Raw genomic sequence first — 16032 nt, 5'->3', positions numbered from 1 at the left:
TCGATCAAACAGTCATCTGTAACTGAAGGTGAACTGTCAAATATCGATCATACACATCTAAATAGTTTCGTTTGTTTTGAATTTCGCGCAAAGCTACACGAGGTCTATCTGTGTTGGCCGTCCCTAATTTCGTAGTGTAAGACTAGAAGGAAGGCAGTTAGTCATCATCACCCACCGCCAACTCTTGGGCTACTCTTTTACCAACGAATATTGGGATCGACCGTTACTTTAAAACGCCCCTACGGTTAAAAGAGTGAGCATGATTGATGTGACGGAGATTCAAACCCGGGACTCTCAGATTACGAGTCGAGTGCTTTAACCACCTAGCCATGCCGGGTCCACACCTACATATTTCTAATTTGTATTGTATAATACTTTGTTTTATTTTAAGTAACAGCGCGAAAACTTAGGACATAAAATGCACGCTATATAGAATAAAGATATCGATTAAAGTTCAAAACAGAGAAAATTATGCTAACCGTCTCTTTTTTTTTAATGTTTTCTTCAATACTTTAACCGCTTGCTCTCTATTACAGGTGATGTTCTAAGAATTTAGAAGTTTCGTGCGAGTTTTCTCAGAAACTATTCATTCATAGGATGCCGCTAAGCTTGGTTTGGATTTAAAATTCAGTTTTTCGCATTGGCACATCACAGAAAAGAAGAACATAGTAGTCGTTTCTAGGAAACCACAAAGTTGATTTTAAAAAATATCAGAGGTATTTGTTTAAAAGATTACAAAGAAAGGTGCAGTAACTCTCCAGGACAATATGTAAACCATCAACAAGATAATAGAACCTCAGCATTACTCTAAAAATACGTACTGTATAATTTTGAATAATATTGTATTTCAATTTGGATTAACTAGCAGGTATTGTTGGTAGATTAACTAGCAAGTATTGTTGGTAGATTAACTAGCAGGTATTGTTGGTAGATTCTGTCTTCGGTCTTTGATAACGTTAAGACTGCTTAAATCCTCTACGCAGCAGTTTCTTCAGGGAAATTTCGTTAATTTATAAAATAATTTTAACCTGTTACATGGCGTTTCAGATGGTGACATTTACGAGTGAAATATCTGATCATTAAGGATTTCTTAATTATTGATGAAATGATCAGTTATTAGATAGCTTATTGCAGTACGGTTATAGCTTTATACGCTAATTTATTGGCAGTTATTTTTAAATAACGACCAACGTAAATTACTTGGTTTTTCAATTCGGCGTTTTAAGCCTTGTACCAATGACAACGCTAATGACCAAAATATTTCAAGTTAATATTATGCGTCATTTTCATTATACACATTTTTTCCTTGGACAACAAAATAGTTTCCCAAACGACCTTTAAAATTTAATTAGAAAGACGGCAATTTCTAAAAGCGAAAAATACATTTTAAGGGTAGTTTCACTTATAGCACAACACTTGAAACAGCTACGCATCATTTTATATACACACACACACACAATGTGTATATATATAAATTTATGCATATATATATATAAATATATTCAATTGTATATATATATACACCTATACGCATAACATCTCTACTCTTACTTGGCTAATGACATTACGTGCCAATTCCACTAGATGTTATAAGATACTCGTAGAGACTCTTCAGTGTATTTTTTACGCGTAATTTCAGTTAAACTGTTAAACTTTTTTTTTATTTTTCTTTCCAGTGAGTTGTTATTTTCTAAGTTAAAATACATCAGACAAGAACTGCTGTTTCAGTAACTGAAAGACGAAATCATATATGAAGCAAAATGTCCCATTTGATTCATTACATATCATTAAGTTATTCTGTTTTCGGGAAATGACTTCAAAACATCTCGTTCTTAAATTACCTGAAACGACTTCTTGGCTTTTAAACATATTAAATAAAGCAAAGCCGGAATTACTATAGAAACGTTCGATTCTTTTAAGCAAAAATACAGCACTAATGGAAAAGTAAACTTTCAGAGTACGTTCAGCGATTACCTTCTAGAAAAAGAAACGTTGAAGAGAAATTTAAAGAAACTTGACTGGTTTATGTTGTATTTTAATACAGGATTGATGGACTACCTCGTCAGTAACGTACCAATAGCACGCTGTCTCAGGCGACATCTTGTTTTTAAATTTATTCCAATGCTGAACCCAGATGGCGTTTTTGTCGGTAACTACAGGTAAATAATATTCGACTTGATCGATATTTATTTAAAACATCCATTTGTGTTACAGCTCGTAATGTTAACCAATAATATGCTAATGACCTTCTTGATAACGCTTCTATCGCAATTTGTTTTTATTGCGTTAATAAGAAGGAACTTATTAACCCTAATGAAATGTAGGCATAGAAATATTATCTACTTTAAAACCAGCTTAAAAGTAACTATATAAATGAAAAAAAAACTACTTTTACTAATTTCAAGTAAAAATCAAATAACTCGAGTACCAAATGACATACGAGCAGCATGGTCAGATGGTCAGACTTATAATCTGAGGATCGCGGGTTCGAATCCTCGTCACACTAAACATACTCGCCCTTTCGACCTTGAAACATTATAATGTGACGGTCAAACTTACTGTTCATTGATAAAAGAGTAGACCAAGAGTTGGTTGTGGATGTTAAAGACTAGCTGTCTTCCCTCTAGTCTTACACTGCAAAATTAAAGGTGACTAGTGCAGATAAACCTCGAGTAGCTTTACGCGAAATTCAAAAACAACCAACCGAAATGACATAAGTATTTGTAAATTTGCTGTATTGTAGAATATATATTTAGAAATGTAATTGCATATATAATGAAAGGAAATGCAAACAGTAATGCCATTAGAACATTAATTTTAGTGGATAACGTCAATTAATGAAGTTTATTTAAACTACCTACGAAAGCCGTAATTCACTTCATTTCATACTTTTCTTCAAAAAACAAACGGGCTTTTCTTGGCTTAATGATTAGTGCACCTGCCTTCGGTCGAAAGGCCCACAGTTTGGATTGTGATATGTTGTTTAGTGCATGTCGCATTCTTATTTGATCTGGTCGTTTAGAGCATCGCATAACGTGCTGCTTATGTTGAATAAACAAATTTAAAGTACCTGTAAGAAAATTTGCAGTATCAAAGCTAACTGTCCATCGTAAACCGTGCATCATACATTGCTCTTTGTGATGTTTGTAGATAGGTAACTTGTGATGTGATACGTTGTTAATTAATTTAGCTTACTGCTATTAATTATAGCGTTTCTAAATAAATTATCTCCACATAGCTATCAATTAAATTACAAATATCATTCAATCCGGAAAGGGAATCACAAAAGGAAGGTTTGTGTTACGTCACATATATGTAGCTAGGCAACAGCTAGATATAGATGCCTAAATAGATATTTGCAAATAGTAGATGTGCATTTAATTAAAATCAGTCATAATGCCGTACTTGCGCAAAATGCCTTGTATAAATTTGGGCAATATGTTTTCCACTGGGTATCTAACGATATTTTATCAGCCTGAACGTAATTAACAGTAACAGAGGTCGTATTTTAGTAATTACAATTTACGGTTTATCATAATAATAATAATACTAAGTTTCAACCTACAAATTCCACATTGTAAAACGCTGGCATATAAGACAACCAGTCTTATATTATACTTCTACAATATTCTTTTATGCATTCTCTTTTCAATGTAATTTTGTTTTGCACGACCAGTATTCGAACTATAAGTGGATATTCTACTAACTAATGCAATCGTATGTCAAATAGCTAGTAAGATATTTTTTTAAGAACTACTATTGCTACTACGTATATAAGATTTTTATATGTGTGATACAAAACGCGGCAAACCTACATATATTCTTTGCAGTTTTTATCAAGCGTTTACTTAGGTTACGCATTCAATCACAATGTGTACCTCAACCTCCATAAGTGTTGATAAAATGAAGACATTATTGTAAGCCTAATTAGTCCCTACCCTCAGTATAAAATAAATGAGCCACTTAAACCACACTGTAGAAAAAAAAATTGTGCTTTAATAAATTAACGCATTGTGTTTCCAAACACGAACCTGTGTGAACTTTTATTCAGTGCATTCTAACAACACAAATGGCGTGCGTTTTTTTATTCAAAACTGTATTAAAGAACATTGTTGTATTATGAAGTCGTATATTTATGACGAGTTCTGATTCGAACCATACAGAAGCAACACATAGTTGAATTGAATCTCACTGCGTCTAAATTCTATTGTTTTTTTTTAAATATTGTTTTTAATACTGTGTTTAACTCTCCATTTGTGTCACGAAAAGTATTAGCTTACTAACATCATTATGTGTACGTAGACTGCACATAATTCATGACAAAGACTGTGCACCAGTCGAAACATGTATTTTGCTGTTTTTTTAACATCTAATAATTGTGTTGTTTTAATGTGTGGTACTTCATTCCAATAATAAGCACGTTATTTCTTGTGTTTGTTTCCTTGTTGTTAAACACAAATCTGTGTGGTTAGGGTGCTCGACTCGTAATTTGGGAGTCGTTAGTTCGAATCTCCGTCACACAAAACACTTTCAGCCGTGGAGTCGTTAATGTATGAAAGTCAATCCCACTATTCGTTAGTAGAAGAGTAGACTAAGAGTTGGCGGTGGATGGTGATGAATAACTGCCTTCCCTCCAGTCTTACACTGCTAAATTAGGAACAGCTAGCGCGAAATTCAAAAACAAACAAACACAAAGCCAGGTATTGGACCATAAGTGTTATATCCACCACAGATATAAAAACCAGATTTTGAGACTCAGAAGTCTAAAACCTTCCACTGAGCCACCATTAAACAGTTCGTCACAACAACTTATTTTGTCTGTAAATATGTAAAGACAGTAATTTAATCTATACGTGAGTTGGTTCTTCTTTTCGAATATTATCTTCTCCTATGATATATTCATGTTAAATTTATATCACTTTGGCCAAATAACACAAATGTAAACGCTATTCGTACTTCGATAATTGTTTTACTATGTAATAGGTTATGAACTGTGACAATGGACTGTTTGTTTTCAAACACAAAGCTACGTTGTGTCCAATTCAAGAAATCGATCCCACATTTTAACGCTAGATCCCTCAAGCTTCCCACCAACTGGAAAATATAATAAGTGACGTATATATATGGTCTGGCATAGCAAGGTGGTTAAGGCGCTCTACTCGTAATCCGAGGGTCTTGGATTCGAATCCCCATCGCGCCAAACATGCTCGTCCTTTCAACCGTGGAGGCGTTATAATGTGATGGTCAATCCCACTATTCGGTGGTAAAAGAGTAGATCAAAAGTCGGCCGTAGAGGGGTGATGACTAGCTGCCTTCCCTCTAGTTTTACACTGCTAAATTAGGGACGGCTAGCGCAGATAGTCCTCATGTAGCTTTACCCGAAATTTAAAACAAACAAATAAATAAAAACCTACAGATGTGTTAAAAAATAACGTATTTATTAACGATAATATTAAACCGTAAAAAATGTCTCCCGGCAGCTCGGGGATAAGTTTGAGAGCTTATAACATTGAAATTCAGGGCTAGAACCTAGCAGAGGATACTAGGCAAATAGCCCATTGTGTAGCCTTGCATTACAACAAACAACTAAAAAAACTCAACAAATTCATGTGCAGTAATTCTGATATATAATAGAACATTTTACTGACGTACTTCACCATTATATTAAAACAACTGACTACCAGTAATACAATGACGATTATTTCAGTCTCTCTACCCGTCACTTTTATGTTCATGCAGGATTAAACCAGTTTGCTATAATCGAGTTCACTAATTTGAACATTAAGCTTCAACCGTCAATATCTTAACATTAAAATATTAGCTAAAATCGTGATGTAGTGGAAAGAGTGCCGAGCTGTGAAACTGCAGGCCCAAAACTCAAAACAAGCCACTGAATACTCTCGGCACTTTCAGTCCTCGATGCGTTATAACCATAACAATCATTCCCGTTATTCGGTTAAGAAGGCCGTTTAGGTGGCTGATGTCGCTGACTGCCTCTCTTCCATATAGTCAACAGTTCTGAATTAAGGGTAGATATGCCAATATTTTTGCATATATAGACTGCCTATAGCAATAAAAAGTTATATTTTGTAAACAGTTGCATACTTTTCGCTAACCACCTAATTACGCAAACATCTTTAATTGGGCCTATAGCCAACCTTTTTTCTAAAATGAATCTATTAACAACTTCATTCCAACTTCGAACAGTTGGTAGGTGAAACTTCAGTTTCATTAAAACTTTCTTGTGATTTTCGTGTGATTTTCTTTCCTCAGCTATGATATACTACGTTAATTAAATCTCTCACAATATTATTTTCATCAATGTGTAAATAAGCGCTAAACAACGTTTTCTTTTCTTTCTCGTTTACGTTTTATAAGCCTTAACATAATTATAGTTATTCTCATAATTTCTTTGCGGCTAAAGTTGTTCCACGAGTTGCAGGAAACAAATACTTTGAGAAAGAAGTGAGGCTTTCGTTATTGCCGTAATCCGTGTGCAACACCATGCTCTTCTGTAGGCTTAGAAGTGGTTATTTGATTTATCTATAGAGTTCTTTCCGCTTATTAAAGGAACAACTTCATTTCCTCTTAGAGTTGGCCGTTCAGAAATAATGGAGCAACTCATGAGTTAAGAATAAAGATCAGGCTTAAGGTTTCGTGCACACTTTATACACTTAAGTTGTTTTTATGGATAATGAATTTTCTTCAATGAATCATCATTTCTCCTTAATTGGTTTTATGAGAAAACTTCATTTCGAACGGTAACTTAATTTCTTCGTAAAAGGTCGTGTGTGCATGCTTGAGCGTTGTTTTTAATGACTTGGAATAATGGCCGTATATAAGACTTTTTGTTTTCGAATAGGAGGTTGTACCCAAAGTTTTAGCTTTCATTATTTTAGCACTAGACAAAAAAAACTCATAAACTTGCCTATAGATAAAAGATGCTTTCTAAATATCTTTATTTTTGTTTTGTTTTCTCGTGTAACAAAGATTTTACTAAGTGTTCTTTCTTCGACCAAACAGAGCGTTAACTGATTTTTCGATTTTAATCGTTTTCTAAAAATAGATAATCATGAAAAAAAAATTATTTTAGTTATGTTGGAAAAAGCTCTTTTCATACGAACATATATTTACTAAATATTATAGTTGCATATAATTAACTTGTAATGTAATCTCGGTGGCTTTTAAACGCTCAAACTCTGAGTTTGATCTTGATGATGGACACAACGCGGAGCTACTGTAAATACCATCTTTTAGATAGAATATTAGAAAAAAAGATTTATTCGTAATTCTCTGAAACCTTCAAAAAATTTTTATATTTAGTAATAACTAATGCTTTATCAACACAAAAATATATTTTGTTTTGTACTATTTTATGACAGACATTGGAACAGTATACCTCATAAATGGTCAGTAATGCATACAGCTTTATTGAAATATTTATTAACATCACTAAACAAACACAGTTATTAAAAAGGAAATGTATTTTTAAAAGATTCTCTCTTTACTGAACGTTCCTCAGTTTGCTCAATTGTATGTTTAGAGAGTTAGGGTAAAAGGTATTGGGCTCGATCCCTGCAGTAGTCAAAACATAAATATTTCATTGTGCACATTTGTCGAATGCCACAAATAATTAACGTTTTAACTTGTTAAAAGGATAGGACAAGTGGTTGGGAGCATTAACACATTACGATAACGTATTTTAATTCATTTCTGTTTAAACAATTTTTATCTCGAAAATAATAAAATGGCATTTAGTTAATCAGTGTTTTAATCATTTATATATTGATATCATGTGGTTGAATTTTATTTACTTTGCGTTTAAATTATTTGCATTTTGATGTCATAAGGTCGAATTTTAGTTAATTTGTAGTTTGGCTTGTAATTCGAAATAAAAACTTTAATTCCATTGAAGTGTAATTTCTAAGAGTAGAAAATGGTAAGTTTGATGTGTTTATTATATACTGTATTTGTTAACCGTTTCTAACTGTTACGCATTGTAATAGGTGAACAAACTATAAATTGTCTTCTTTTCTATATTTTCCTCTGCTTTATCTTTTGAACAGAGCTAAACAATTAAGTGTCTCCAGGTGAGACAGCGATAAGTCTACGGATTTATAACACTAAAATCAGGGGTTTGATTCCTTTCGGTTGACACAGAAAATCGTCTGATCGCTTTACTATAAAACGCACACAATGCGTTCCATTAGTCATTTGACAGTTACGGGTCCGAATAACGGCCTCACCAATTATGCTTGCCCTTTCAGCCTTGAGGGCGTTATTATGTTCCTATCAATCCCACTATTTGTTGGTAAAAGAGCATCCTGAGCTTTGGCAGTAGGTGGTGACGACTGGCTGTCTTCCCTCTAGTCTTTTACTGCAAAATTAGGGATGGCCAACACAGATAACTGTCGTGTAGCTTTTGGCGAAGCTCAAATCCGAATAACCTAACTGACTAACCAACACAACATTGTGGCTGCGTCTCACACACAACGTTGTGGCTGAAACTGACAAACACATCATTATGGCTGAGTTTAACAAACACAGCATTTACCCTTTGATCTTTTCTTATAAACAATTATCTATTTAACTATATACGTGTTTTAATTAGTTGTCCACTCGAATATTTATAATAAAATGAATATTTAAATTTTATATGTAAAAAATGGCATGACAAAACTTGTTAATGGCTTATGAATAGAATCGTTAATGGTAGAGCTGTCAACCGCTTATTACAGTAATTGACCAAATATCAAACTTACTTAGTTGGCAAATTATTACTGTTCTTCTTTGTTTCGACTCAAGTTAAAAAAGCACAAGTGAAAGTGACAGGTTGAAGCTGACATGTATTACACTACACCTAAAGAGATGAGCTCCTGACCAGCTGTATTCTTTTGCTCTCGTGCTATGTGGCATCGCTAAACAGCTGTTTTTACGAAGCGTTCGTACTGCTCTTAGTTCTCCAACGTTAAATTTGCTGAAAAAGAAACAACATTATTCTGATGCCAATTTCCGACATTGACATCGTAATTGAAAAATAATGTCACGGTCTTTTTCCAACCCTACTATCTCATAAGACAATTACTTACTGCAAACAGACAATTTGATCAAAACAAAGTAGGTAAATATCAATCAACAACAGACTAGTTTCCAAAAAAATTCTTACGATCTTACTTTTCCTGAGAGAACAAACAGTCAGGATGAATTTGATTTGCAATTTTAAGCTCGACAGAGAAAACAAAATGATAGTGTTTAGAATTACTAGCTCAAGTTTTATTGTTTCAGATAATAAATGTCATGCATAATGTGAAACTCAATGTAAACTGTTTGTGAAATATTTGAAAACCATTTCACTTATTCTGTCAAACAGGTAGAAAAATGAAAGTAACTCATCCGAAAACAATAAAAGATCAAACAAATACATTTTTTACTAGAGTTCGTAATTTATTTAAAATTAAAGAAGTTTTGTATCTACAAAATATATCTGTTGAATAATAAGGAATGTTTTGTTCGTTTTTAACTTCCTATGTATATGTTTAAGTATAGGTGAGCTGAAAATCATTAGGTCTTCTGCACAACTCTAAAAACAAATGTATTTTCCCAAAGTACAAGTCACCAGTGGGAGAGCGGTATGTCTGCGGACTCGTACTGCTAACATTCGGGTTTCGATACTCGTAATGGGCAGAGCACAGATAGCCTATTGTGTAGCTTTGTGCTTACTTCAAAATAAACCTAAATTACTGGATATTTGTAGCTTGTTATTATTAGATTAAAGTTGTTGTTGTTTATAATTTTTGCAAGAATAAACACATATATATAATAAAATACAGTCCCCTTGTCATTTGGATACTTTGGAACAGACAAATGAAAGTATTCGAGTTCTCTATGATCGAATGTTGTCAGTTAGATACAACATTGATAATCTGGTATACATTTATTTATTTTAATGTACCGACATAATGAATCAACAAAAAAATTATTATGACGTATTAATGTATCAGTAGATGGTGTATTTGTCAAAATACATAACTGATAGTTAAATAATTAAAAATGAAAGAAAAAACATGCTGTATGAAAACATTGTCCAAACTTTTAGTTTTGTTCGACCTCTCGTTATTCTAGTATATTTCGCCCTTTATTTGATGAGGAACGTTCTAATAAAAGATAGAAAAGAAATAAAAATCCACGGAGAAAAAATTCCAAATGTTTCAATCGCACCATATAAGACTTTAAACACCATACTGTTACAGAAACTGACCGCTGTTTAAACACACTCATGTATTGTTAGTGTAACAGATCTAATAAAGTAAATATTTTATAATGAAATAGATATTTTAGTGTTTGTTTACACGCAAAATAACTGAAAAATTATCGCACTTGTTGTTTCTAATTTTTGAAGTGATAAACTAGAGAAATAGCAGCGAGTCAACAACTTCCTCAACAACTCTTAGGCCACTCTCGTCTGACCGAATGATAAGATTTGACCGTCACCCCTATAACACACTAAAATACAGAGCGCAGTTTATTTTTGTTTTATGGAGGGGGTTACAGAACATGAGACATCAACCAGTGGACCACGCTTGATTCCCATTTAAAATAATATGAACAACACTCCTTAATAATTAGCCCAAGGCATCTAAGTGAGTTTTTGTTTGAAGTGCAAGTCTTTGCCTACAAAAGTAATCGAATCTCGAATTTTTGTGTTATAAGAATCTCAAATTAACCACTGAACCAACGACCCAGCACACAAGTGTTTCATAATGTATTACTACTGCTCCAAAATATTTTAAGTTATTAATACAACCAATAATTCTTATCATTTAAATTAACCGTTACCCAAATAAAAAAATATTAAATTATTGGCTTAAGTAAAACTTCACGCATAAAAATTATTCTTAAAATCATTGTTTGAAAATGTTTATTAAGTGATATTGCTTTCTTTAAAAAAGCAAATATCAGGCAAAACTGATTTTAATAAATCGTTGATTAAATTTTGTTAATACGATAATTTTGTGCACAGATGTTAAAAGTTGCGTATAATATCGAAAACACGCTTTATTTAGAACCTCTCTGCTTGGAGCTGACCTAAACCGATGCTGGCAAGATCCATCTCCGCTGGCTCATCCGACATTACATGTCACAAAAAAGTTATTGGAAGCTCTAGCTAACAGCAAGGTAAAATATAGTTATACATCTGTAGTTAGTACTTCCATGTTCGATTGTCGAAAGAAACAGTCTAATAAGTACAACAAATAACTGGCAATGCTTAAGCCATTATCACAACGTTCTTTATTTTAGACTTCTTAGTGAAAGCTTACTGATTTGTAGTTGTTGTTGCTGTTGTTGTTGTCTTTTTCAGGAAGAGGACTTATCCCTCTATTTGGATCTCCATGCACACACAGGTTTGTTAGGGACATTTGTTTATGGTAACTCGTACGATGATGTTTATCGTTTCGAACACCACGCTTTGTTCCCTAAACACCTTAGCAATTGTGCAGAAGACTTTTCACTCGAAAGTACTGTCTACAATAGAGATCCGGGCAAATCCGGCACGTCCAGAAGGTAACGGAATATAATATATATGAATGAATGAACTTTTTCTGTTAACTTTACACACTTTCTTATTACTTAAAACAACGACAACGTTGAGATAGCCATTTCTAAAGTCGTAACCCTTTAAATATCTATTACAAGAGAAACGTAAAAGCGTATTATTGTGGTGTAATATAAGAAAGAGATGACGAACATTTCCAAGGTCAGGGCTATGTTGAAAGTAAACTGCTGAGGTAAAGGAAACAAGTTATAAGATCACAATGTAAATTTCAAATAGTTTTGAGCAATGATTATTGCGTCTGTTTTCTCAATAAATGGAAATATAAGCACAACCAAACCAGTTTTTGGTGTCAAACAACGTAGATGAGATAACTAATACCCAGATGCACACCCTCAAGGTTCACTTAGTATAGGTGTTTTGCTGTTGTCCATAACATCTGGGCCCGGCATGGTCAAGCGTGTTAAGGCGTTCGCCTCGTACTCCGAGAGTCGCGGGTTCGAATTCCGGTCGCACCAAACATGCTCGCCCTTTCAACCGTGGGGGCATTATAATGTGACAGTCAATCCCACTATTCGTTGGTAAAAGAGTAGCCCAAGTGTTGGCAGTAAGTGGTGATGACTAACTGCCTTTCATCTAGTCTTACACTGCTAAATTAGGGACGGCTAGCGCAGATAGCCCTCGTGTAACGCGAAATTCAAAACAAACCATAACATCTATAAACAGCTATTACAGACTACTACATATTTAAAATAGGTAAAATATTAAAGTAACAATTTTTTTAATCAACGACCTCAGAAATAATAATTTTAAATTATTTGATTTCTTTTAAATACTTTTATTAAAATACTAACGAAAATATACCCAGCTTCGTCAGGGTTATTAAGTTGATATATTTTAGCAACTGCATTAAAATCTATTTAAAACATAAGAATATCGATCCAATTTTTAACCTAAATCGTTTCTCAATTAAGGAATTTTCTATTATATCACTGATGTTTTTAATAAAGAAACCTCTTTAATTAACGGAGACTGTTGGAACTATGGCAATCATTCGCACACAGACTCATACGTATGCATGTGCATGCGTGCATGTACGTGTCTGTCTGGGAATTCCATTCATAATACAAGAGACCACTACCTTTATTTGTGATTCTTCGTGACTTGCCTCATTACAATGATGCGCGCACGCACACACATACATACGTGCTCAAGCACACGAGTAAGGTAACTAATACCCAGGTCACACCCTCAGGGTTCACTTAGAATGGGTGTAAAATTGCAGAAGTCGGAGATTTTCTTCTTCTTGAAGTCACTATGGTCCTACTTCTTTTCTATGTGTGTTTTCTATAGCTTGTCTCATAAAATGATGAGCATACGCGCATACGTGGATAAGTAATTACACACGTTTGCACACCTTCATGGCCCACTTCGTATGGGTGCAAAATTTTAGGTTTCTAGGTTATTTCCTCTTGGAGCTATAGCAGTCACATTTATTCGTTTTGCAAAACATTCATGCTCTTCTTCTTCATACTGGGGTTAAATTGTTTGTTTTTAGAATTTCGCGCAAACTACAAGAAATTATAAGCGCTAGCCGTCCCTAATTTTGCAGTGTAAGACTAGAGGGAAGACAGTTAGTCACCACCATTCACTGCTAACCCTTGGGCTACTCTTTTACCAACGAGTAGTGGGATTGATAGTCACAGTAGAAATTGATCGTCACATCATAATACCCCCACGGCTGAAAGGGCGAGCATGTTTGGCGTGATGGGGATTCGAACTAGCGACCCTCAGATTACGAGTTGAGCGCCCTAACCACCTGGTCACTCCAGGCCTCTGTGGTTAAATACACGTTAAATAAATGTAAATTTAGCTTATTGTATTATTAAATGCAAAATTTTAATTTTATTCTTAGAGATAAATGTCATTTTTTTCCTTCTCAGTAAGCCAAATCCATGTTGTTGTGTGGCAAAGAAATGAATTACATTATAATTCCATTTGTCCAATACATGAACGTTATACATCAACGTTAACTTCTTGTAATATATTAAATTATTACAGGAAAGAAGAATAAATCCATTTTTAACCACTCGGTTATTCACATCTGGGAGAGGGTTAGAGCGGTATGTGGGCAGACTCACACCGTTAGAAACGGAGATTCGATACCCGTGGTGGGCAGAGCACAGATAGCCCATTATATAGCTTTGTGCTTAATTCCAAACAAAAAACAACTCTAATATTTTTTATCAGGCAATATGTTCTCCCAGTTTCTCTATTTGGTGTACCAAGCCTGATATGTTGTCAGTGTATTCCAGTTTCTCTGTTTGGTGTACCAAGCCTGATATATTGCCAATGTATTCCAAGTTTCTCTATTTGGTGCACCAAGCCTGATATGTTGTCTGTGTATGCCAGTTTCTCTATTTGGTGTACCAAGTCTGATATGTTGTCTGTGTATCCCAGTTTCTCTATTTGGTGTACCAAGCCTGATATGTTGTCAGTGTATCCCAGTTTCTCTATTTGGTGTACCAAGCCTGATATATTGTCTGTGTATCCCAGTTTCTCTATTTGGTGTACCAAGCCTGATATGTTGTCTGTGTATCCCAGTTTCTCTGTTTGGTGTACCAAGTCTGATATGTTGTCTGTGTATCCCAGTTTCTCTATTTGGTGTACCAAGCCTGATATGTTGTCAGTGTATCCCAGTTTCTCTATTTGGTGTACCAAGCCTGATATATTGTCTGTGTATCCCAGTTTCTCTATTTGGTGTACGAAGCCTGATATGTTGTCTGTGTATCCAAGTTTCTCTGTTTGGTGTACCAAGCCTGATATGTTGTCAGTGTATCCCACTTTCTCTATTTGGTGTACCAAGCCTGATATGTTGTCTGTGTATCCCAGTTTCTCTATTCGGTGTACCAAACGTGATATGTTGTCTGTGTATCCCAGTTTCTCTATTTGGTGTACCAAGCCTGATATGTTGTCTGTGTATCCCAGTTTCTCTATTTGGTGTACCAAGTCTGATATGTTGTCTGTGTATCCCAGTTTCTCCATTTAGTGTACCAATCCTGATATGTTGTCAGTGTATTTCAGAAGCCTCTTTTTAAACAAAGAATTTCGATAAACAAAACCTTTCATATAAATTCCGTTTCCCGCTAGGACAGCGGTAAGTCTTCGGATTTATAACGCTAAAATCAGGGGTTCGATTCCATTCAGTGGACACAGCAAATAGCCATTCGCGGCTTTGCTACAAGAAAAAACACATACCCTCTTACTGGTTTCACTTTGTTCATCATTCTGTAACCTTTCTTCTAAATTGGTCGTTTCAGTTAACACTTTACTATATATATGATATATCCTTGGTCTATCTTATTTCTCACCAAGATAGATACGAATTAAAACCCATTGACTATCACTAATTTGTTTGTTTACTCAAGCCCTTTGTCAGTGTTACTGTATCGCTACAGCCCCACGCAGCCCCAAGGCTTAAGGGAACACTGAGCAGTCGGAAATTAATAACCACTTCGATCATGTCGATGTTTTTAGTTAATCCTTTATATTAAGATATTCGGCTAATATTTAACATAAATATTTATGTCGTCATAACGTTTACTCCTGGTTTAATCCAGTGTAACAAGAATAATTCAAATTCAATTTTATTAAGTTGTTTGTTTGTTTTTTGAATTTCGCGCAAAACTACTCGAGAGCTATCTTCACTAGCCGTCCCTAATTTTGGCAGTATACGACTAGAGGGAAGGAAGCTAGTCATCATCACCCAACCCGCTCCTCTACATACTGCTTTGTCTATCCATATCAGCCGTTTTTTTACATATATAATTTTCTCTGCAAGTGGGTTTTCTCGTCATCACGGATTATCACCACCCACCGCCAACTCTTAGGCTACTCTTTTACCAAGGAATAATGGGAGTGACTGATACATTATAACGCCCCCACAGCTAAAAGGGCGAGCAAGGTTGGTGTGACAGAGATTCGAACCCGTATTAAGTTGTTAAAATACATCTTGGTAACGAAATACCGTCTTTAAAATGTGCATGTTTCATATATAAGATATGCTATACTTATTTTATTTTACGTGTTTCGTATAGGCGCCTGACAGTCCGTATAACATGCCCGTATCTATAAATACTAACAAAAATATTAGAAAAGACAAAGTTCTGAAATTTTGAAACACAGTTTATCGTGATTACAATATGTTAACCAAGTAGCACTGACTCCATCAGTGTCTGGAAGGTACTTGTTTCAATTTTTGACCATTCCTTGATCGATATAATCTCCAGTCTTGGTAAAATTAATAGTTATGGACTATATCTCCTGATCCATTAAAATATCCCATATATTCTGGATAGTATTCATATCAAGAAACTTTTGGAAGTCTGGATCATAATCATGAAACTAACCACAAAACTAAGATGGGGGTGCATTCATAGCTTTTGATTGGTTGTTCACATGTTATAGACAGAAGTAGGTGT

At 34.5% G+C, this 16032-nt stretch overlaps 1 protein-coding gene across 1 annotated transcript in view; it reads left to right on the top strand.

Moving 5' to 3' along the window:
- The window catches only part of LOC143245097 (cytosolic carboxypeptidase 6-like), a 367230-nt gene that overhangs the window by 321560 nt on the left and 29638 nt on the right, over positions 1 to 16032 (top strand). Inside the window, exons 7-9 of the mRNA XM_076490975.1 lie at positions 2045 to 2159; positions 11064 to 11175; positions 11360 to 11562. Of these exons, the coding sequence (XP_076347090.1) occupies positions 2045 to 2159; positions 11064 to 11175; positions 11360 to 11562 (430 nt within the window). The remainder of the gene's footprint in view (positions 1 to 2044; positions 2160 to 11063; positions 11176 to 11359; positions 11563 to 16032) is intronic.

Source organism: Tachypleus tridentatus, chromosome 2 (genome assembly GCF_004210375.1).
Source record: "Tachypleus tridentatus isolate NWPU-2018 chromosome 2, ASM421037v1, whole genome shotgun sequence".
NCBI lineage: Eukaryota > Metazoa > Arthropoda > Merostomata > Xiphosura > Limulidae > Tachypleus > Tachypleus tridentatus.
This window is presented reverse-complemented; position numbering and strand designations above follow the sequence as displayed.